The 26,005-nt window shown below is 27.7% G+C and overlaps 1 protein-coding gene across 1 annotated transcript; it reads right to left on the minus strand.

The window, feature by feature from the left end:
* Positions 1–1,999: 1,999 nt before the first annotated feature.
* On the minus strand, positions 2,000–25,706 carry BckdhA (Branched chain keto acid dehydrogenase E1 subunit alpha). The gene is made up of 9 exons (XM_021145395.3): positions 25,408–25,706; positions 23,987–24,169; positions 22,894–23,089; positions 21,092–21,253; positions 17,145–17,289; positions 12,832–12,893; positions 12,397–12,538; positions 10,322–10,493; positions 2,000–2,311 (listed from the first exon to the last, which is right to left on the minus strand). Exons 1-9 carry the CDS (start codon positions 25,522–25,524, stop codon positions 2,141–2,143), a joined length of 1,350 nt encoding a protein of 449 aa, XP_021001054.1. The 5' UTR covers positions 25,525–25,706; the 3' UTR covers positions 2,000–2,140.
* Positions 25,707–26,005: the final 299 nt, after the last annotated feature.

Consider the following 26,005-nt stretch of genomic DNA (forward strand, 5'->3'; position numbering starts at 1 on the left):
TAAAAATCGAAACATGAAGAAACAAAAAAAAATATTCCTATGCCATCTACAGTTGATAAGCTAAATTAACAGACATTTTAAAAGAAAGAATTATTACAAAAAATATAATAAATAAATGCAATATATATACAAATCAATTTTAGTGTTCATAATCAAATTTAAGTTTATTTAATTTCTATATAAACCGTTAAAAATTTACCTACATTTATTGGAGATATTGTGTCGAACATAGATTATTATAAGCTTTCATCCTCTATGTGATTAATTAAAAAGATATACAAATCGATGAAGCTTTAAACACAAGTCAACATTTCCTGTTAAAGATCTGGTCTAATTCTGCCTGGCATACACCTACTGCAGCAACTGTTTGCCTAGTGGGTATTCAATCCTGAACTAATAATTTATAGATAATTTAACACAAAACATCTAAGTTCTATACCAAGGATCCACATCCCATTTTCTTCAGTCAACCTGACAACAGCTAAAATTCAAAACAACCATATGAAAAGCCTTTTATAACTGTTTTTATTAATTTAAAATTAAATTATTTTGTTATGCAAAATTAAATATGAAAGATTTAATAGTTATAAAAGAAATTTTAATCCAAATGTAAATACTTTGTTTCCACTAGCAATTTTAAGAAAGCTCAAAGTTGCTAGTGGAAACAAGAATTCAACTTTTTTATGTGCTATTTTCATCCAAGAAAAAAAAATGTATTTTGAATTTTTACCATTCCCCACTGAAGCATTTACCTGCGCAACACTGGAGAAAATTCATGTTACATTTTTCTAATTTTTTTTAAAACATGAAATGCACTTTCTTTTTTTCAGGCGGATTTCGATTTATCTGGTTCTTGCATCAATACCTTCAGTTATTCTTGACATAAAATAGTTTAATTATTACTAAATATAGAGAGTTATATTATCAAAATTAATTTATTTAGCAAATAATATTAAAAACAAAAGATATATATACATTTTATACCGAAGTTTCTGTTACAATTAGGTAATTTATATGAGATCTTTCCCTATTTGAAGGAACCAAACTAAAACACTAACAATAAACATTGGATTTATGACTTCATTAAGATATCTTAATAAAATTGTGAAGGAATGCTTGAAGATACTGAGCAAGGGGTCATAGCCCACTAGTATTTAAAAAAAAGTAATATTATTCAAAATTATGGATTGTAATGTCAATAGAGATTTGTATCAGAATGATATGCATGTTTAAATGTCTACATTGTAATTTTTTCTCATTAATTTAGTTTTAAAATGTTTTTGAATCAAAGGGTACATGGCAAAAACTATTTTTTAAGATAGATATATTTATTCTTAAGATATTAAATTTTATATTGTTCCTAAATTTTGTATTACATCTAAACTGAACAGTAGATATTTTGGGGTTTCTTAATCATTTATTGAGAGTTTTAATTAATAAAAAAAAGGATTTGCTATTAATGATGATTAAATGCAGGATCACATTCTAACCCAGTAGTATGATGTTTATAAATACTTATTTAGAAAAATTTTATATCACAAAAGAAATTTCCACTAAGTCAAAGATGTGAATAACATTTGTTTTTCCTCGCTATAAACTTTAAGAAATTTTCAATCAAGATTTCATACTAAATGTAAACAAAATCCAGTATTTTTTAGAAAAAATATAAACTAGTCTGATTAAAATAATGTTAAAAAAAAACAACAAATTAAGTTATGTATGAGTCTAAATAAATAAGAAGCAAAGTTAAAAACGAAAAGTAAATTAAGAAAACAAAAAATACATATCATTGCTAGAAATTCTTCAATCAAACAAATAGAGAAGAATCATTTTTAAAAAATTAAGATGTTAAGCCATGAACATTGGACCAGGTTTTCTTAAGAAGGCAGTTAAGCAAATAGTTTTTTACATAATGCATTTCTGTAAAATTTATCATAACAAAAAATTAGTGCACACACTCTTTCAGTAATCAAAATTAGCCTTAGGGAACCAAAATATATGAATACCAGAAAAAAAATTTATTAAAAGTTTTACAAAAATAGATTTCTTTTTCTTAAAAAGAAGAGTATAAAATAGGACTTTAATAGTTAAACAATAACATAACAATATAAATGCAATCTGTATTTGGCAACAAAACAAATTATTTTTCAAAATGATCAACAGGATAATGCTCATGATACTGTTCAACATGAGCTTTTATATATTGAAGTTGTTCTTCAACATGAGGTGGCATTACATCATAAACTTCTTTTAACATTTCATCAATGGGAGCTTTCTTCAATTTTTCTGCTTTCACAACAGTCTGCATTACCTTGAAGATATAATTAAGATTATTAATAACTTTACATATATTTCAAAATATATAAGCGTTAAATATAGAAAAACAAAGTTAAAACTTTATGCAGCAAGTAAAATAGTAGTATTTAATTATCTTTATGCAAAAATTTTGAATAGATAGTTTTATGTTATTTAAAATAGACATTGTTAAAAGAAAATAGCAACTGAATACTAAATTAGATATTAATATTTGTAAAAAATGTGAACTTTAAGTCATTTTAATTTATGCTTTGTGGCTGATTCTTTCATTTTTCCTTGTTAAGCAAAACATTTTGATCTATGAGTATAGTAATTTCCTAATTATTTATATTTTACTTGCTTATGCTGCTTTATATATCTAATATATAAATATATTTCACATCAAACGGGCCATGATTTAAAAGTTTTCTTCCAGGGAGAGGAAAAAATGTTAATTTAAATAGCTTAGAGAATGTGATAAAGTTGCATTAGTAGCCACGGAAATTTCTGACGTACTATGTTTCTAATTTAAATCCTTTTCTTTCATATCTAAGAGCAAAATAAATTATATGTAGTTTTATCAATTTTTAATTCTCTCTTAAAGAATTGAATTGATTAATGGCACAAGGTCCAGAGAGGACATGCTGCGCCAGACACACGGTTTTAAAAACATATTAAAAGGTAGAATAGAGTACAATTACACAATCAATAAGTATAGTAAAAATGATGAGAATTCTAAAACAGTGTAAATGCAAGTATTTTTATATGTGGATAAAACTTGATAAAAATGGTTAGCATGATAAATCTCTTATATACTGTTTAAAATGGGTCGCATTCATTTCATCGACAATCACTTCATCGACACACCATTTCATCGACACCACTTCATCGACAGGCCGTTTCATCGACTAGGTCATTTCGTCGACAGGGTCATTTCGTCGACAGGGTCATTTCGTCGACAGGGTCATTTCGTCGACAGGGTCATTTCGTCGACAAGTCATTTCGTCGACAAGTCATTTCGTCGACAGGGTCATTTCGTCGACAGCGTCATTTCGTCGACAGGGTCATTTCGTCGACAGGGTCATTTCGTCGACAAGTCATTTCGTCGACAGGGTCATTTCGTCGACAGGGTCATTTCGTCGACAGGGTCATTTCGTCGACAGGGTCATTTCGTCGACAGGGTCATTTCGTCGACAGGGTCATTTCGTCGACAGGGTCATTTCGTCGACAGGGTCATTTCGTCGACAGGGTCATTTCGTCGACAGGGTCATTTCGTCGACAAGTCATTTCGTCGACAAGTCATTTCGTCGACAGGGTCATTTCGTCGACAAGTCATTTCGTCGACAAGTCATTTCGTCGACAAGTCATTTCGTCGACAAGTCATTTCATCGACAGGGTCATTTCGTCGATAAGTCATTTAGTCGACAAGTCATTGTCGACAGGGTCATTTCGTCGACAAGTCGTTTCGTCGACAAGGTCCTTTCGTCGACAGGGTCATTTCGTCGACAAGTCATTTCGTCTACAGGGTCATTCCGTCGACAAGTCGTTTCATCGACAGGGTCATTTCATCGATATGATCGTTTCATCGACAGGGTCATTTCATCGTCATATCATTTCGACGACGGGGTCATTTCGTCGACAGGGTCATTTCATCGACAGGGTCATTTCGTCAACAGGGTCATTTCGTCGACAAGTCATTTCGTCGACAGGTTCATTTCATCGACAGGGTCATTTCGTCGTCAAGTCATTTCATCGACAGGGTCGTATCTTCACCTAGTTTATTACATCATCGACAGGGTAGTTTTGTCAGCTGGGTCATTTCGTCGACTGGGTCATTTTGTCGACAGGGTCATTTCATCAACATGATCGTTTCATCGACAGGGTCATTTCATCGACAAATCATTTCGTCAGCAGGCCGTTTCGTCAACAGGTCATTTCGTCGACAAGTCATTTCGTCGACATGATCGTTTCCTCGACAGGGTTATTTTGTCGACAGGGTCATTTTGTCGACAGGTTCATTTTGTCGACAGGGTCATTTTGTCGACAGGGGTCATTTCGTCGACAATATTAAGAGAAGATTATTTTGTAGGCAAAGTCATGCGTAATTTTGAAACTACTCTTATGATTCTTTTACAATAGACGTTATGCCCCTTGCACTTTTTTGTAATTTAGTATATTTCTGATGAAATTTTTTAAGCCTAGCCTGATGAAAAATCTTAATAGTATGTTGAAGTTGCCGGAAAAAAGTATTTCATTTAAAAATTGCCTATTCCTCTATTCATATCACGTTGCAAAAACGAAACATTAATTGTATTTTACACATTTAAGTTGTATATTACACAATTTTTTTCTAATCATATTTAACACATTTGTTTCTAAGATTAATTTTTAATGTACATTATTATAGATTATCATCGCAAAAGCAATTGCAACAACTATTGTGAATGATTCTTGATGTAGGGAGTGAATGACGGGTGAAATTAGGAAGGAAAAAAAGACGGTATAGAATGAATCTGTGAGATAATGAAACCATGTGGTCGATAGATAATTTCAATGACAAGGCTTTTTCGTTAACAGGCCATTTCAGCTGCAAAAATTTTCGGTCGATAAAAAAGAAAACTATACTTATATAACGTTCCCCCGCAATGAGTAAAACGCATTAATACAGTTTAAAATCTTGTCCAAAAAAAAAGAGAAGGAAAAGGAATTAACTTTTGCAATGATAACAATGTTTACAAAGAATTTAATCCGAAAAACACAAACCTTTTAGATAGTTAGCTAGTAAGATTACTTCTTGTTTTATCAAAAATTTATATATTCCCTGTGTTTAGATATTTTTTTTTTCAAGCTCAGTTGATTTTTTTTTATATGCAAGTAATCGTTAATTTTGTTACTATTGACATATTAATAAAATTTTCTTACATGAAATTTCAATATTTATATATTTTCTCTTTAAAAGAAAGATCGATATAGGAAAAAAACAAACTAAGTTGTATGAGTGACTATTACGAAGGTTGGCGAGCGAAGTGAGCAACGGGCTGAACTTCCTAGTATTATAAAAATCTTGGGGAAAAAATGCATGAGGGGAAAAATAAGATGAAAATCCAACTTGGAAAACATATTGGGAAATAATGTTGATAAATTTTTTGTTCTAATCCTCTTCCTCACGTCTTTGTAAGCTATTCTGCTGAACAGGGAAGCTTCTGACAATTCTTGTGAAATTTAAATGAAATATTATTTGAAACAAAAATCTTGTTCTCGCATTTCCAGTTTATTTCATTTCTTATTTAATTAATTATTTATAACGTTGTGGCATTTAATATGTATTTTATCCTATATGTTCCCTAAACATTTATAAGTTCTTTTACCTTATAAAATAAACTTCGTTAAAGTAAAAAAGAAAAAACTCACAATGACTCCACATCCTCGGTATGCGATGCAATCGAAATGATATAAAAAATGGTTCTAAATCAGAGGAGGGGAGGAAACCTGTCTAATTGGTTTTTATGATCTAAAACATTTGGGGGAAAAACGCAATTTACTACGATATAACAAATAAATTGACTTTTGAGTTTATAATTGAGGAGAGTTATCTATATGCATCTGATTTTATTCCCATTAATGTTTTATTAAAATAAGTTTAGCAAACTTGTTTTTTTACTCAAATATCAAAATGTTTTTCTTTTCGATTTGCAAGAGAATAAAAATTTATTTAAATTAATAAAATTTGCAGGGAGAGTATATATTTTAAAGGCGAGCAATAAGTCCTTTAAAAGGTGTAAATGGAAATGTTTTTAAATATCATGTTTGATATGTGTCCTGATAAAGAAATGTGAATTTTTGTTACCAAAACGAAAAAAGTGGAATTTTGAATGTTGATAGAATATTTTGTGAAATTTTGCCCTTGTGGTTTTTGTTTTGCGTGAAAATTTTTATAAATTGTTTTTCTCATTTGTAGTCTATTGAACAAACTTGATATTTTAAATACATATGCATTTTTTATTTTCATTTTTTCTACATTTTAGTTGAGAGTCTCCTGGCTTGTTCAGGCAGAAAATAATCAAAATTTTGATTGGCGATAAGTCGTGCTAATAGTGGTCAGTAAGTGTTTGAAAATTGTGTTTTCATCCTGTGTAGAAAATCAGTTAAAAATTTCAGCAATTATACTAGTAAAAAATTCGTCAAATTTTAATTGCAAGATTTTTTTTTCTTTTTTGTAGAGTAGGAGTTATTTATTCTTACATTTAAATTCCAAGCTTGACTTTTTGTTAATTTTCTTTTAAGCAAAATATGTCTAATTTAAATCCTGCAAATAAAAAATGAATTAATTCATCATTTACTTACTACTATTATTATTCTTATTAAATTATACTATTATTATTTAATTATAATAATAGTATAATTCAAAAATAGTATAATTTGATAGTATTAGATTAGAATTGAATAATTAATACTATTATTAAATTCACTATTCATAGAAAAAACATATTTTGTGAAGACCAAACACTAACAGGCTTGCAACGTTACGCCCGTGCTTCTAAACAATTTTGGTAAGGTGAGTAGCACTTTAAATATTGTGGGAATCTACAACCGCCTCGGTAAATACCTAAACATCAAGTTTGTGTTCCTATTGCTCTTCGAAATCTCTAATAGTAGTAACGAAACTAAGACTCAATTCGATTGTTCGAATACCCATATTCCTGTCCTAATGTTAAAGATGCTGAGCAAAAAGTTTAAAATTGCAATTAAAGTGAACATTAAGAAATTACTTTTCCATCATAAAAAACCTAGATTTTTTTTTCTACTTATGCAGATATAATAATTAGGTCTATGATTATTTTCATTTCTGTGAGAATTCGACTGATATCTATGTTTTTGTTAAAAGTTATGTAAAAATATTGAAAATTTTTACAGCAATAAATTTAGCTTTCCTCTCTTTGAAATAGTGTCTAAATTTTCATTGTAATATATTTTTATTACTTTTAATTCTAAAAATATATTTTATTAATTTGATTTGATATTAAAAACAATTTGATTGTTAACGTCACACTATATTAACTGTAACCACGGTCCGGATATCATGCTTGGTAATGTTCTGAAGACAATCCTTACCTATTCTAAAAATAAGTGTCGAGCTATTACGATTTAGATATAGAAATGTAGATTTCGATACATCAACCGTTTAAACGCTTCTCAACTACCTATTAATTAATTTAAAAAGCGAACTTCTTTTAGTGCAATTGGAACAATAAACCGCCATAAAGAATTTTACTTTAGTATAAAATTAAATAAGTGCATTTTTCTAATTAATAATAGAAATATTTAGAATAAATCTCAAAAATAGTTTCAGAATTACGCATGACACTATCAACGAAATGACCCTGTTGACGAAATGACCCTGTCAACGAAAAGACCCTGTCGACGAAATGACTTGTCGACGAAATGACTTGTCGACGAAATGACCCTGTCGACGAAATGACCCTGTCGACGAAATCACTTGTCGACGAAATGACCCTGTCGACGAAATGACCCTGTAAATGAAAAGATCCTGTCAACGAAATGACTTGTCGACGAAATAACCCTGTCGACGAAATGACCTTGTCGACGAAACGACCCTGTCGACGAAATGACCACGTCGACGAAATGACTTGTCGACGAAATGACCCTGTCGACGAAATGACCCTGTAAATGAAAAGATCCTGTCAACGAAATGACTTGTCGACGAAATAACCCTGTCGACGAAATGACCTTGTCGACGAAACGACCCTGTCGACGAAATGACCCTGTCGACGAAATGACTTGTCGACGAAATGACCCTGTCGACGAAATCACTTGTCGACGAAATGACCCTGTCGATGAAATGACTTGTCGACGAAATGACCCTGTCGACGAAATGACCCTGTCGACGAAATGACCCTGTCGACGAAATGACTTGTCGACGAAATGACCCTGTCGACGAAATGACTTGTCGACGAAATGACCCTGTCGACGAAATGACTTGTCGACGAAATGACTTGTCGACGAAATGACCCTGTCGACGAAATGGCCTGTCGACGAAACAACCCTGTCGAGGAAACGGCCTGTCGACGAAATGACCTAGTCGATGAAATGGCCTGTCGATGAAGTGGTGTCGATGAAATGGTCTGTCGATGAAGTGATTGTCGATGAAATGAACCAGACCCGTTTAAAATACCAATAGTGCGAAGAAAAGCAAAGATGTTAGGATGATAGTTTTCATCTAACAAGTCTTATATGCATAAAATAGAGCTACCAAAAAAGGTGAGGCAAAGCTGGTTAAAACATGGACAAAGTATTAAAATGTGATGAATCGTAAGTAAAACGTTGCATTTGGGAGGAGGTTCTCCAAATAGCATATGAAGGTAAGTAAGTCAAGTATGCCCTACTCGCAAGCAGGTGAGTTTGACATCTGCCCTGCGCATGTGCAGAGCAGGCCAAGGCTCCAAAGTAGGTTTAACAGAATGTAATTTGTTTTCGCCTTGCAGGTTCCAGTGTTGCAGCCATAAACACTGAACAAGTTTGCGAATGTGGTTTTTTAAATCAGAAAATGGGACAGATAATGTTATTGGAGAAGAGGCAGATCGTTCAGCAGAATCAGCTTTGCCATTTCCTTTAATACCTACATGACTGGAAATCCAGCAAAATAAAATTTTAAAAAAATTGGATGAGCTTCGTTTCTCACATGTTCTAACTGTCTTAAAACACTCAAACTATCCGAGTATATACAAAATTTTCTAGCCGAATGCGAAGAAATGAGTCAAAGCTAAAAGGATCACAAATGCTTCCGCTGTAAAAACAGATCAAATTGCAGGAATGTCGTAGCTGTAAGTAACATCAGCCACAACAATCCCACAACCAACATGTCCAGGGAACTTAGATCCATCTGTAAAAACTACTATGTATTGTATATACTGATGATGATGGAAAGTGAACAGCTGTTGAAAAATTCTAGGTGAGACATTAGACTTACTGTATGACACAAATGAACAATCAAGATAATATGATGAAATAGTCCATGGTTGGATGAGAAATTAATTTACAGATTGCGATGGTATATCACAAAAATCAAATGTCTGAATGAGTGATCGCATGCGAGAGTTAAAAGGTGGTATATATGAGGGTCGTTCATCATATAATCGTTGTTCTCTTAAAGGCCCACCTCTATAGCAGGTTTAGGAGTTCCTCTTTTATCGTTTTGCAATTGGAACTTGTTCTCTCATTCATTAAGTTCAAGTCTTTTAGTCTAGCGTTGTATACATTCTAATACTCTTTTTAAAATGAAGGTCTAAAATTATGCAATATATACATCTTATAAATTGTTTGATCCATAAACATTTCATTCAATTTATAAATTCATTATTCATTCATTCATTTATTTTACATACACAAAATTATAAATTTAAGTATTTGGAGACAATTTTAGTCTTGCTTAAACTTGTATGTTAAATAAAAAAACCGAAGGAAAAGTTAAAAATAAAATTTTAAAAAAACAAAAAACATAGCTGATTGAACTTAATTGAGAAAACACATCTATGGTAATTATGAAGCATTATTAAAACTAAAATATAACTCTGAATTGTAATAATTCTTGTACAAATAATGTAATTAAAACTAAAATAGAGCATATTTTAGTATGTTTATATGCTCAATTTGTTTCAGCTTTTCGCTTCATATGTGAGAAAAGAATTTTCATTCAGAAATTTATAAACATGCCAGTTTAAGTGTTGATGCTTATGATGACTCACTAGCTCGATATTTCAGTTTTCAATTCTTTATTGCCAACATAAAATATAAATGACATTGGTTTCTTAACAATATATGCTTTAGTGCTTTATATAATATAGATACAAAACATTTAAAATCTTTTCTTGTCATATTTCCACCAGCTACAATTAGAGTAATGCTTTTAAATCATCCCAAATATTTATACCTCCCTAAATTAACACTAAAACTAATTAAATTTTTTTATAAACACAATAAGAAAAATGTTCATGTTTAATATAGTTACTTGTTTTTTAGTTTCTTCTTTCCATGCTTTTTCTTTTGCATCATCCCACCAGCCTTGGTTCTCCATGTATTTTCTCAAACGAGTTATTGGATGATCTTTCTGATGCCAAAATCTAACTTCATCCACAGATCTATATGCACTGCTGTCATCTGATGTGCTATGGTGTCCTATTCTGCATAATAGGAAGCGCCAAAATTAATATTTTAAAATTGATATACAGATTATATAGCCCAGAATCAGAACTATTAAACATGCACCACATAGCTTAAACCTACTTTTTTAAAAAAAAGCTGTAATTGCATAAAATATAGGGAAACCGAAAGCTCAAGCATCTTAAGAAGATCCTTTAATCAACAAAATCTCAGTTCCATTAATATAATACAAAATTACTGAAAATTATCAGAGAAACTTTGACTAAAATTATCTTCTAAAAAATAGATTAACTAAATACATACATTGCTTGCAATTGCAATATATAAAATTTAACTATTCTATAATTGCGTTGTTTCATTCGTAATCAATAGTAAGTTTTTTTTATATTATACTATGCACTTTTTTTTATGGTTTTATTATGCTTTTCCTTCATTTTTCATCCACTGATTCATGAACAATATAATTTAGCCATTGAATTTTTTATAATTTGTTGCATTGCCTTGTGTGAAAATGATATTATTCAAAGAGCAAAATAATATTCATTTCCCTTAAACTTGTTCCAGAATATTTTGTAAATTTTTAATTTAATTATTTATCAAGTTTTAGCTACTTATATGACAGCTATGGAATGACTCTTTTATATGTTTTATTTATTTATTTTTGCACCCTAATTTTTTTTTCAAATGTTTTTAATGCATAATATTAAATATTATGTATACAAAATCTCTATTTACAAAAAGAAATACATCAAGTGTTTCTTATCCAAGAGTGAGCATAAAATATAAGTAACAAATAAATCCTTAGTTCAGTGTATATATATATATATATATACATATATATACATATATATACATATATATATATACATATATATATATACATATATATATATACATATATACATATATATATACATATATATATACATAAATACATATATAGTATATATATATATATATATATATATATATATATATATATATATATATATATATATATATATATATATATATATATATATATATATATATATATATATATATATACAGGGTGATTCTAAAAAGATGGGAAATTTTTTAGGAAGTGATAGTACACACCCAGACAAACAATTTTTATCAAAGGTTTAAAAACAATTTTTTTCATGGTCGAAAATAAAACGCAAAGGTGCTGGCGTATTTGGAAAGTTTTTTCATGCAAACAAGAAAGCTCCATTCCTATTGCGAGTTACTGCGCTACGTTATTTGTCGCCAAGCTTTCAGCCGCTGCAGGGAAAGTTTGCCTATCTTTTCTTCGCCGTTGTACCAGCATAGCCGCTGCCGGCCACTGTTTTGAACACTTATTGTAATCCCATGCCATTAAATTTGCTTTTAAAACATAACTTCATCGTTCTTTGTGTGTTTTTGCCTCATATAAGAACATAAACTTCGACGCCCTCTTGCGGTTTTGGGTTTTGTTTTCGACCATGCATTCTTTGATAAAAATCGTTTGTCTGGGTGTGTACTATCACTTCCTAAAATTTTTCCCATCTTTTTAGAATCACCCTGTATATATATATATATATATATATATATATATATAGAGAGAGAGAGAGAGAGAGAGATTGGTTATTCAACATAAGCTGTCATTTATGTTTTATGATACTATAACTTAATCTATGATAATTGCTATTGAAATCAATAAAATTTTAATGAACAAATAAATTTCATAATTAAACTTTTTCTAAAAAAAAACATTTTACTCTTTTAATATCCTATGACAAGTGATTAATTAAAAACTTTTATCCTATTCAAGCGGAACAGAAGTTAAAATGTTATTTAAAAAAATATTTGTTTTAATGCATAAGATAAACAAATTAATATGAAAATATTTTACAGGAATTTTTTATACTAAAATAGTGGATCATTATAATTAGCAATATTTACCTATAAGTCATAGCTTCAATGAGAACAGGTTTTGATTCTTCAATAACCAACTGTCTGGCAGATTTAACTACATTATATACTGCAAGAATATCATTTCCATCAACTCTTATTGAAGGTATACCATAAGCAGGGCCTCTTGCAGCTACAGATACCAAAAAAGAAAAGAAAAATACAAAAATGCATTTTTATTTAATCTAAATGAATATTAATATACTAAGAACTGGACTTTAAGTTTGGCAACCCAATCTGACAATTAACTGATTGATCTAAAAAAGTACTATTAAAGCATTGGTTTAAATAGTGAAAAAACTGCAAGATTTTAGAAATGGATATAAGAAATATTTTCCAATAAATAGATTTGAAATTTGCTCAAATAAAGTTAATAAATAAAGTTTAAAACATAAAATTGTACCAAAAATAAAAGGTTACCCTTACCTACTCCATCACCTTTATATTGCTCATGAGTTGGAGTTGATATAGCATAACCATTATTACGGCTAAAAAATGAAAATTTCATATGTTTTTAAATAATCAGTGAGAATTTCATATGTTTTTAAATAATCAGTGAAAATTTCGGATTTTATGCTTTATATCTATATTGTAATGCACTAAAAAAAATAGACCACCCTGAATAACTTTTGATCTCATAAATGGATTTTCACGTTCTAAGACTAAATCTTAATGGTTTGATGACCTCAAATATTCTCTGAATAAACACACCTTTTTTCTGACAGATTCGAATTTCTGACCCCGAAATATAGGGGGCAGCCCCAACCTGAGAAATATGGCCCCAATAGATTGGTCAGGAGAGCGTTCCAAAGTTTACTTTACTTAATGTTAATTTTACTTTCTGCGTATTTCACGATATCTCAAAAAATTTTAAGCGAAATATAAATTATCACACAGAATTATAAAATTTGTTAGTTTAATCTAAATATAATCCCATGAAAAAATTAAATTTCAATAAATATTTATTATTTTGTTAGTAATAGTCGAAAAAATTTTAAATTGTAAGTTATACAATTGTTTACATCATTCTAAAGTATGTCATTTTACATGGCAAAATACAAAATTTGAGCAAAAAATTGGTCGAATAGTTTTTGAGTAATCGAATTTTACCGAGGTATACTTTAAAGTAATGTAAAAAATAATAAATATTTGCTAAATTTTCTTTTTTGCATGAAATTATCTTTGGATAAACAAATTTTATAGTTGTGTGCAAAAGTTTTTCAATTTTCAAAGTAAAATTAACAATAAGGGGTTCAAACTTTGGATCACTCTCCTGACCAAACTATGAGTACCATATTTCTCAAAATATGGCTCTCCCTTATATTTTAAGGTCAGAAATTCGAATATGTAAAAAAAAAGGTATGTTTATTAAGAGAAGTACGTTTTTGTGTCTGATTTTGTAACTTAGAATATCCTCTGTACTTATTAATTAGCATACTTGAGGTCACCTTCTCGAACTATTGAGGTTGAGATATACGATCATTAGATCAAAAGTTACGCTGCAGGGTGAACTGTTTTTTTTTTTTTTTTTTTTTGCGCACTTTGAATATAACATATTAAAATCAGCACTGATACATTTATTTAGAAAATTTTAGACAGCACACAGTGATGAAATTAATATTTTTATGCAATCTGTGACAGCAAGTTTTATAATTTTGAAGCAGTTTTAAAAACTTTTGGAGAAAAGCCCACAGTTGATTTCAAATTTTATAATTTTGCTTTAATATCAATTTAACTAAATGTTTCTAATTTAAAAAAAAAAACAAAAAATAAATAAATAAAAATAAAAACAATTTAATGCAATTTGAAGCAAAATTCCTGTTCGAAGTTGGTTATAATAGAAACTATTTAAAACTTGGTGGTTGTGGAAAAATTTATTTAAGACAATTATAAGTACAAATGTACTTATAACTCTCTTAAATAAATTTTTAAATGACTGTCTTAAATACATTAGGATGAATTAAAACAGATATGGCGTATTTTTTGCTTGTTAAAAAACAAGCTGAAGCATTGTAATATTTTGATAACTGTTTAATATTAAATGAAGTTATAGCAAAAAGGATAACTGATTTCATTAATATAATATTAAATTAAAGATTGTTGTTGGTGACAATTATTTTGTTACTGAAAAGATGAGAAGAACCACTATTTCTTAGATATTTATTGATTTATTTAAATTTTAGTTTCTAATGGAAAAATGATGGAAGAATCAAAGGATGAGCAAAGCCTTTCTCTCTCCCCTCTCTCAATAAAATTTGGGAAAAATTACTAAGATAGTCACCACTCATCATTGGGACACATCCATTATTTGAGCTTATTAAAAATGAAACCAATTACAATGATCAATTACAAATTTAAAATTATTAGGTAAAAGATAAAACATTATAAAATATATCATAAACATATAATGATCTTCAATATTTATGTTAATCAGAGATGGGCATTTGTCATTCAGAATAATGAATAATTATTCAAAATCTGAATAATGAATGATGAATAAAGATTTATTCATTAGTCAGAAATATTTTGAATAAAGAATAAATCATTCATTATTCGTCATTCAGTATCCTTTATTCATTAGTCAAAAATAACTGAATAATTTTACTGGTCAACAAAAATGGGCATGCAATACTCTAATTGATTATGACAACTACAAATAAAACGTGAATCCTTTTCAAGTATATTTATATAATGTTTGAGAAAATTTACTTTAGTCTAACGTAATGCATACTTTTGAGAAATGGTTACATGGCAAAAAAGCGTTTAATTTTTTAAGTTCAAATTTTGTTTAAAAATTTAAAATAATATTATCGTTTGCTTTCAAAAACTATAAAAAATTGCGTTTTATAGTTTTTAGAACAAAATTTTAAAATGAACTTAAGTAACTAAACTGTTATAAACCTACTTTTTAGCACAACTAAGTATGTTACGCAGGAGTAAGTTAAAATAACATAAAAATAAATAAACATACTTGTCTTAGTTTTATAGTTTAATTCCTAAAATAAGAAGTTTAAGAGCAAACAATGTTTTGCATCTCGTTATAGACAAAGACATATCGATTGCATTTTTTGCTGGTTATTCAAAATTTTATTCAGAAAAATTATTCATGACTAATGAGTTTATTCATCAATCATTATTCAAAAATTTTTATACATTTGCATAATGAATGATTAATAATGACTAAATTTTCGTATGAATAATCATTCAGAATAAATTTATTCTGAATAAATTTAGTCATGAATAAAATTTTCGTGAATGATGCCCATCACTGATGTTAATATTATTGAAGCTCATAATCCCAAATGGGTGATTGAGTGGTTTTAGTTCTTCTAGAGAAAGGTATTCAAGTTAATAACAATAAAAAGGTTTTAATAAAAAACAATTAACATCATGGAATAAATTTAATATCATGGAATTAATTTTATAGCATGGAATTAGTATCGTGGAACTAGTTTTGATGTAATTGTTGAAAGTTTCAGTTTTAATCAGTCTATAGTTCTAATATAATCGAATCGAATAATCAGAAATCAAAATTTTCAGTTTCATTTTGGAAAGGTTGCCAACACCATTTGTAGATTTTACTAACAATCAAGAAAAGGTTCCTCTTTAACTATGCAAGTAAACTAAAAAAAAAAAAAAAACAAACAATATCTATTTATAGAATTGGATTTTCATTACAAGTGTTTCCAGTGAGTAAGATTTAATAGATATTTTTAAAGAGAAAATAATTTGAGAATTAATTATAAATTTAAGAATTAAACAAAATTAAAAAGCTAGAAAATATGCAATGCTCAATATTTCATAACAATTCAAAGATCATAATCAAGTTTTAGCTGACCCCTACCAAAGAACTTTTTCAGATTTATGACAATTTTAGTTTGTAATATCTTTTACCATTCACTGCAGAGAAATTCCATTAAAAAGAAAACATTGGCAACATCTGCAACTCAAGTTAATCTATTATTTTTCTTTCTAGTTTGGAATATGAAAAATGCTCAGTAGCAATACTACTTGTACATTATCAATATTCAAGGTTCTAACAATTATTCTGTACCAGGGTTCGCATTTCGTCTGGAAGAAACTTATTTCTTGTAAGACTCAGAAAAAATGGAAGAAACTAAAAATGACCAATACAATTGTTTAGTAGCTAATATTATAGGAATAGCTTAAATTTAAACAAACTAAATTTAATACAGTACAATAGGGTTTGCAATAAATTTAATTCATTGGGTTTGTAATAAATTTAATACAGTTGGGTTTGTAAAGTTTTTCCTCTCAATTTTTTTTTAAATTTATTTTTAAATTATTTTAATTTTATTGAGATTTTAAAATCTCTATCTTTCATATAAGAGTAAATTGGAGTATTCGTATTTAACAGTACTTGATTATAAAATTTAGTAGGTTAGTCTTTGATTATTTAAAAATGAAATATTAAATAACATGGAAATTAATACTATTATTTAGACTAGATTAAAATTAAAAATGTGTAAAAAAATTTTTTAATATTTGATGTTTCCTTTTGACAAAGAGTTTCTTCTATTTGGGTTTGAAGAAACCTGTTTCTTCCAGAGACGTTTTTTTCTGCTGGAGAAGAAAGTTGCAATCCTTAATTTTGTGACTTATGTTGCTTAAGTCCAATTATAATAAAAAATATAAGCAGAAAAAAAATTAATGTTTTAGACTGACACTTTTTGAACTATATCGTTGTTTTTTATTTTATTTAGTAAGTTCTTGCTTACCAAAAAAATATGATGGGGCAGTTAAGAGTAGCAGCAAAATTAAAAGCAGCATGAGCATCCCCTTCACTAGAAGCTCCTTCACCAAAATAAGTGATAACACACAACCCTGATTGAGATCTCTTGAATGCATACGCAGCTCCAACAGCTAAAAATAATATAATTTACCTATTAATCAAATTTGTAGCAGAAAATTATGAGAAAAAATTCATATCTATAGTAAATTACGATGAAAAAAACATTGGAAAAAACAAACTTCAAAAACAACTTGAATTTTTAAGCCCAAACAATTAAAAGAAATCAGTAATTGAATTTCATGTAGTTGAAAGGTACATGACTTAGATATGGAAATGCCACAAACTGGATGTAAAAAAATATGTATTCATAAAGGGGAATTATTTAAATAATTTTAAAAAATTTCATACAAAAGTTTACTTATTATCAATTTGAACATATTTTGTATATCTTAATTAAAATTTTAACTATTACTTTCATTTTGAATGATTACTATAGATGTGGGCAATTCCATGATGTTAGATTTTAATAAACTTTCTCATTTTTAAATGTTTATTAGTATTTTTTTTTTTAAATTATATGAGTTGTTTTTCAATAGCCTAATATTATTATACCTAAAAAAAGGAAGAAAATTATAAATGTTTTACATAGAATAAAAATATTAAATGTAACTGATGTTACATAGAAAGGACATTGAGTAAAATATATTTTAATTCTGAAATTTTCTTTCTTTTATAAGCAATGTAGGAATTATCTTTTTGAAACTTATTTTAAAAAAATTCAAACAAACAGGAAACACTAAAAGTACATATGAAATTAAATATAAAAAATTGTTAACAGAGAAAAAGCTTTTTTGACTGATATTACAGTTTTTATGTGACTTATGTTACAAATACAAACTAGATTAAAATTTGAATAAACATTTTCTTATTAACATTACAAAATATTTAACTACAATTTTTGATTTTATATCTAAAATAGTTAATAAAAAAGCTAAACAATTTGTTAATGATTAAATGTTCAGTTTTTGTTAGGTTATCCCTTGTTCATGGAATTGCCTATGTATACATTATTAAGCTTTTTCAATTAAAAAACAAAAAAGGAAAAAGAAGAAGAAAGAAATATGTTTTTGGCCTCACCAGTTTATATGGGGTTAGTGTAAATAATTAATAATATCGATAATTTAAATCTATTTTAATTTATGTTCCTCATACCTAAAATAAAACTGTTTTAAAGACAAGCTATTACATTAGAAATTTATGTTTAATGTTTTATTTATTAGAAGAATTTAATTTAATTAAGTTGAATTCAGTTTTTATTTTATAAAGTAATTAGACAAATCAATATTAAGTAACAGGAGAGAGGTAGAAGCCTTTACTGAATTTGGAACATATTTTACAACTGCTAAAAATAATAAAATCCCATACTATATAGGCGATAAGAATTTTAAATTAACAAAAAAAAATACTTGAAATTTGTCTTAGTTTTTTCCAAATTTACTAAACGAAATTTAATCGAATTTATTAAATAATAGCCTTTAATGTGGATAAAATTTTTAAACATATAAATATTTCTAAAATTACTCTAATTTATTGAATAATTATGCTAATAAAATATGTGTTAGCAATTAACTCCCAGACAGATAGCTCAATTAGATTAAATTGAGTTATTTATTTGTTAAAGTATGCTACTGAACAATTAGAAAAGGCATTAACAATAAAATACGTAAGAATTTTAGGCTGATTAAATGTAAATGAATGATTTGGTTAAAATTAGTATAAAGTAAGAGTAATAATTATTCCAATTAAAGCTGTGTCAGTAATTAACCAATATTATTAGCACACACGCAGATAGCTTAATTTTGATTTCTCCTCGTTAACTCCATCAAGTCATTTGTTCGTTTAAACTCATGATTGGTTAATTAGAAAAGGCAGTAACAATAAAAATATGAAATTATCATAATCATTCATAGTATAATGTCTCTGATTATTAAAAGCAATGATTAAAAATTAAATAAGAGGCATTAAAACAAAGAGATTTAAAATTTACTTTACCACCACAAAAATCTTATTTTTTAATTTGCTGCTAAGAATCAAGAATGCTGTCATGAAATGCAAATGAAAGTTTAACAGAAATGAAAGTGTAAGTTTGAGTGATAAATAACAAAATTATTGCAACTCTTCCAATTAACTCTGTCCCTTTACCCTATGCATGATATTGTCAGCTTTCAAGTGAAATATTTTAAGTCAAGATATTCTAGTTGTTAGTTGTTTGGTTTTGTAGTCTAAAATGATATAATCTTTAGACTGGTGAAATTTATTAAGTAATATTTTCATTAAGTACAAATATTTTTCTTTAATATTTCTCGAACATTACAGTGAAACTTCTAGGAAAGAACACCTCCATGTAAGGACCTCTATTTGTGATCACTTTTAGGAGGCACGGAATTTTTTCTGTATACTTTGTGTTGAAGAAAACCTTTAGGAAAGTCCATCAAAACCTCTTCCAGCGATCAGGCAATCCTTTGCAGCAAATGCAGTTAATTAAATAATTAAGAAAAGGTTAATTAAGTAAACACGAAAAAATATCTAACAAAAAATGTTAAGAAAACAAATAAGAAAATTAAAATGTATACCAAATATCTGTTTGAGGCTCTTATTTATAAAGCTCTTTTTGACGATTTCTGAAAGAGATCTACAACCTCATGTTGTAGTCAGAGTGCACTAAAAACAATGCTATCAATGATTTATTTTGAGAGTTGAAAGTTAAATTAGAAGGAAAAAAAAAGAGAATCTCAAATAAACAAGCTTTAAAGCTAATTTTTATGATATAAAATTAAATGCAAATTTAAAAACATAATTGTTTACTTATTTAAAATAGTTCTATCTTTCATAATTGGAAAATTTGTTTTTAAACATAATTTTATCGGTAGGAGTCCTTTTTGATGACATTAAATTTCATTCATCGATCCGGTTTTCATGACACCAACTCAAGTTGCATTTCTGCACTAAGAAAGTGACACTGAGTAAAATTAAAATTGCTTGCGAAAAATCATGTAACTTAGACAACATTTCGAAGTCAATGAAGGTAGTCCCTAAGAATAACCAACCGCCATTAACAATCATTTTACTGTGGAAGAGAGAGCGGTCTCACCCGAGAGGTTTCACTGTATTTTTATCATGTAATATTTCAAAACTGCAATCATCAGTCTGCATGTTTCATTTACAAATCAATGATATATAATAAAAAATAATAATAAAACAGTGTGAGATACTAAGGTTGCTGTAAAAAAACAAAATAATAATAATAAACAGTCACTACAGCACCTAAGAATTCTCACATTTATTTAAAATGGAAAAACTCAGTGGAAAAACTTCAATTTTGTTTTTTAGAAAGACTATAAATTTTGCTTAAAAAAATCTATGGTCAGCTGTAAATGCAATGCATTAATTTATACTGCAAATTCTTTAAGTTAAAGAGTTTTCAATCATATTAATAAGATTTATAAATAGCTTTTTAAATTTTTTATGACCTTCTCAAATTTGCTAATTATCAAGTAATTTCACAAAACTCTTTAATTTCGGAAAGTAAAACTGATTGCTAAGATACAGTCCCGTAGAAAATTTATTATAATTAAATTTACTATTAAAATTTAATTGATATAAAGCAATGTAATAAACATAATTTATAGCTTGTTAAAAGAAATTACTGTAAATATACTTTCCTTAAAAAGGCAAAAATATAAATCAATGTGCATTTTTCCACATAAAAATTATATTAATAATAATTTCAGCAGAAGAATTTATGATACACATTATATTTAAATACCTACTTATGGATATAAAACTAAGAAAAAAAAGAAGTTTAAAGTTAGGTAGGCAAAATCTAATTTTAAGCCAGAGTATTTTTTATAAAATTTTATAACCAAAATATACCATGTGGCATCTGAGTTGCTAATGGTGATGATATTGAAACAAAATTTAGAGATTTCATTCCATAATGAACAGGCATTTGGCGACCTTTAGCAATATCATTTTTATTCCCATAGCACTGATTCACAAACTGGTCTAAGGTAAAACCACGATACATCAGTACACCTAAAAAAGCCAGTAAAAATTATGATACAATAAATTAGAACGGTTACAAAATCTTAAATCAATGACATTAAATAATTATACATGCTATAAATGAACAGCAAAATATAAATACTTTTCATAATTAAAGAGGATGTTTATTAATTTTAAAAGAGAGAATGTTATTAAATAATTTAAGCTCTTATCAAATATCAATTTATTTTTGTTTTCTAACTTCAGTCAGGCATAATATACAAATATTTCATATTTGGCGCAATAACCAATTTCTTATTTAATATATTTTTCTCTTACTTTAATTAAAAATTTCTCATTTAATTGAAATAAAAAAAATAGTAAACACAGAAGGTGAGTTCAAAATTGTAATCTCCCCTTTTTCTTTTAAAAAAAATTTTAAAAAGTAAAGATTGAAACAAAATTTTAAAATTATTTGAAAAGTAATTTTTAGAATAAACTTTTAATTTATTCTAAAAAATATTATCTGAATAATAAAGATTGATTAATCACATGTCAACCTTCTTAATTCTGATCATTTTTTTTTTAAATTAATAATGAACAGTTTCTTTTTACCCTAGGTACAGTAGCCATTTAACAACACAAAAAGAAATTGTTTAGTTCATGCTGTAGATTTAAATTTACAATAACAACTCAATGTCTCTGTCATATTTTTATTAACTTTTGTCTATTTCATTCACTTTTTTAAAAAAATTAATTCTGTTATGTATACTATAATGAAGAAAACTAAAATCTGCATTGATAATTCATCACGAAACATTTCTATAGTAAATATAAGAAATTACATTCACCAGTATTATTCACTAGTACCTATTAGATCAAAAAAATATTTTTTGTGCTTTTACATGTAAATATATATTATATTCACAGAGATAACTGAAAACCATAAATACAAACAGAAGTAAAAATATTTAAATCAAAATTGTGATAAATTTTGGGTGGAAAACAAGCCTTGTTTTTATAAACTCTTGAGCTTCCTAAAGACAAACATCCTTGACTTTCATAGAATTAAAATATCTGGATGTTTTTGTGTTTAGCATATGAAGTATCAGTGAGCTCTAGAACATAAAATTTGATCCTACTCTGCTTTAACAGTAATTCTATCCAATAAATAACCAAATAATTTTATAAATTTAATTAAAAATCAGGAAAACAATAAACTCATGGTCTAATTACTAGTTAACATAATTGCCATATTAAGGCAGCGCATAGGTAAAATCGAAAAATATAGTTTTTATATTGTGCTTTGAAAAAAAAATTTTTTTTTTACAGTCATTAATTAACATTAAATTACAAATTCTTCAAACACTTTTCTGTAATATTAATACACAGCATTTAAATAATAAATTTTATTTACATTGTTCAGAATAATTATTTTCACAATCATAAATTAATAGTTCCACTTAAAAATCATACTTATATTAATAAAATATAGTTTGTAACATTTTTTTGGGAGAAGGAAAACACACATTCATTGAAGAAGACTTAGTGCTTGTTGTTAATAAATGTCATTGCATGCAAAAACAAAAAAAAAATTATTAGTTTATAAACCAAAACACAGATAAATAATATAATAGTTTTGACAGTAAAAATACCTTGCGATTCTAAAAATAATTCAGAAAAAGTAGTACCTGCTTCCCTGTATTGTCCAAATATCATGTCTTGAGGATCCAAAGCAGCTGCACTACCAAAGTGGGTACCTTCTTCTCCAAAACTTGTCATATAAAAAGAAATCCTACCCTGCCTCTGAGATTCATACAGAATACGATCCATAGTATTCAGTAATGTCATTCCTTTATAAAGCTTTGTTATAGTCTCTTCGCCAAGCTGTTTATTTAAAATAAAATGCAAATGTTAAAAAATAATACTTAAGCAGATAATAAATAATTGAATATTAATAAGCAATTTATTAATAACAACATCGTTAATATGAAAATTTTCTGGATACAAATGCCAAAGCCTTAGCACCTTAACAGTTAACTTATTTATAAAAGGGGAAAAAAAGAAATAAAAACAGTATATTTGTGTTCTTTTTTAATAATATCCACTTCAAATATTTACGGAATTTTTTTCTCTCTTTGCAGTTATAACTATACCCTTTTTCCAAAATTATAATTGCTAAAAATTCTTAAAATAAATATACTATAATTATCATTTTTATTTTAAGAAATCAATGATTTTCAGCTTTAAATTAAATTATAGCACTTTGGATCAGTTTTAACTTTGATCACAAATCAGTATTATTTGGATTATATACAAAATATATTAATAAAATGTAAAACAATTAAAAAGAGAATATAAAAATTAAAAATAATTAATTTGATCAATAATTGTAAACATTGAATAGCTGACATTAGCAATTTATCCATACAACATACAAGAAGAAGCATAGAAACATAAGTTTAAAAGTGGATTCAAGATGCAAAAGTATTAAATTTATTATTCACTTAAGTAAATATAATGAACATGAATTTAAAAATAAAAACAACAATAAAATCAATATTTAAATTTTTCAAAACCTATTGATCAAGAAACCAAAAATTATTTTGTTTCACTTTATCAGCTATCTTTTATTAACCTTGTGACATAAGTAAGAAATGAATGAAATATTGAAGAAATATTTCAGAGGATATGGTTAAAATATCTACAATCAAATATAATTTTTCAAAATGAAATAATGTTTAACAAATTTTCAAAAAAATTAGTTAGATAAAGATAAATTACCTTAGGGTCATGAGAAGGATCAATAATATTTCCATCACGGTTCATAACTCTGTATACAGGAATTCCATCATAAACATCTGATCTAACAAATTCTAATTTTTCAGTCCATTGTGATTGTGAACCAGGAAATTGTGGTTTATCAAACTCTTCCAATTTTGGAATATTTTGAGATGTGCACAAAAGCTATAAGAAATACATAAAATATTTAAACATAAAAGAAAAAGTTACAAAACATGTTAAATCAGACAATTATGAATTTCATCATAAACAACTGAACAAACAAATTCTAAATTTTCAGCCAATTGTGAATGTGAACCAAGAAACTGCAGTTTTACAAACTATCCAATTGCGGAATATTTTGAGATGTGCACAAAAGCTACAATAAATACATAAAATAATTAAATGTGTAATAAAAAGTTTCACAATTTGTTTCATCAGATGTTTATGAATCTCATTATAAACATCTGATCTAACAAATTCTAATTTTTTGGCCCATTGTGGTTATGAACCAAGAAAGTTGGGTTTATTACAATCCTCCAATTTTATTTTGAAATATTTTGAGGTGTACAAAGAATAATAGAGAAGATTTTCACATCGGCACTTATGCCAAAATAATAGCCAACTTTGTATGACTTCTAGGAAATGACCCATGAGAAATCAAATAAAAACAAAAGTTAAAAAATCCTTTGGCGCCATAGCAAGAGTGGGGATATTTCCGTATCTTGATCTGTGGCAGAATAATCGCCAAGTCTTGGCAACTTCCGGGCAGCAGCCCGCGAGAAACAAAAAAAAATTTAAAGAGGACAACTCGAAGTGTATAGCTCGTAGCCACTCCGGGGCAAACATCTACATGTTTTTTTTTTTAAAAACTTGCAAATTTAAAACCTATTTGGCACCTTGGCGATTGTAGTTAGTGCAACAGATCAGGATACGGAAAACACTTTGGCGCCATAGCAAGGGTATTAGTTGTGTACAATATTCTTGAATGATAACATAATAAAAGGTTTTAACATTTTATTAAAGTGCATATTTATGAAACTCATCACAAAATCCATTAGAGTTTTAAAAATTGATTTTAAAAATTGAAGTTTATCGAATTTCGATACCTTTGCAAAAGCATCAAAGAATACTTGCATAATATGAAGTAAATAATGAAGATTGTTAAGCAGTTAAAATAGCAATAATTCATTACACCATAACAAATTTAAAAAACATTAGGGTCTTCTATAAAGCAAATAAATCGTTGTCAGCACGTTATATCTGGTGCTTTTTAGAAATGGTAAATATTCTTAACAACCATATTATTTCTGTATTTATTTTAATCAGTCCTCTATACTTCATAATATTGAAATACTAAGTTAGCTTTGTAGACATATACACTATACTATCTTTAAAATTGAATCAGTAAAACTGTTTCATACTCGTTTGCCATAATTTTGCCCAAATTTCAAAGTATTTGGTAAATAAGTTGAAGTCTTCAGTAACTGTAATTTGAAGCTGATAAAACCACACGATTTTAAAGCATTCAGTGTAGCCATTAATATAGTAAAATTAATTTAAAAAAGAACAATTAAAAAATGTAGCTGGATTCTGCGTCACAGCAACTAAACAACTACAATAAAAGTCTCAAATCATTAATTTGATCTATTTGGTTATTTCTTATTTACTTGTTTTGATAGGAAACGTTTTTGGTACCTTAATTTTGCCCAACTACTGCACTAGAGAAAATTAAAAAATAAAATCTTGAGTGGCCGAGAGTTTTTGTATCTGCACTGAGATCCACATCCATCTAGCCGCAGAAAGGGAACCGAATTTTGAGTTTACGACTACTAACTATCTTTTAAGGAATTGGTAACTAATTTTAAACCATAGTTTCTACTACAGAATGGCAACAAGGAAATGATAACGTCGGATCAATGGGCTTTTCGCATTGTGATTGGCTGTTGACTATCACTCATGGTTGCAAGAATTTGGGAAGTTATCGCGTTTATTGTGAATTAAAATAAAAATTTCAATAAT

This window comes from Parasteatoda tepidariorum, chromosome 5 (genome assembly GCF_982258835.1).
Source record: "Parasteatoda tepidariorum strain Cologne lab strain chromosome 5, Ptep-v5.0, whole genome shotgun sequence".
NCBI lineage: Eukaryota > Metazoa > Arthropoda > Arachnida > Araneae > Theridiidae > Parasteatoda > Parasteatoda tepidariorum.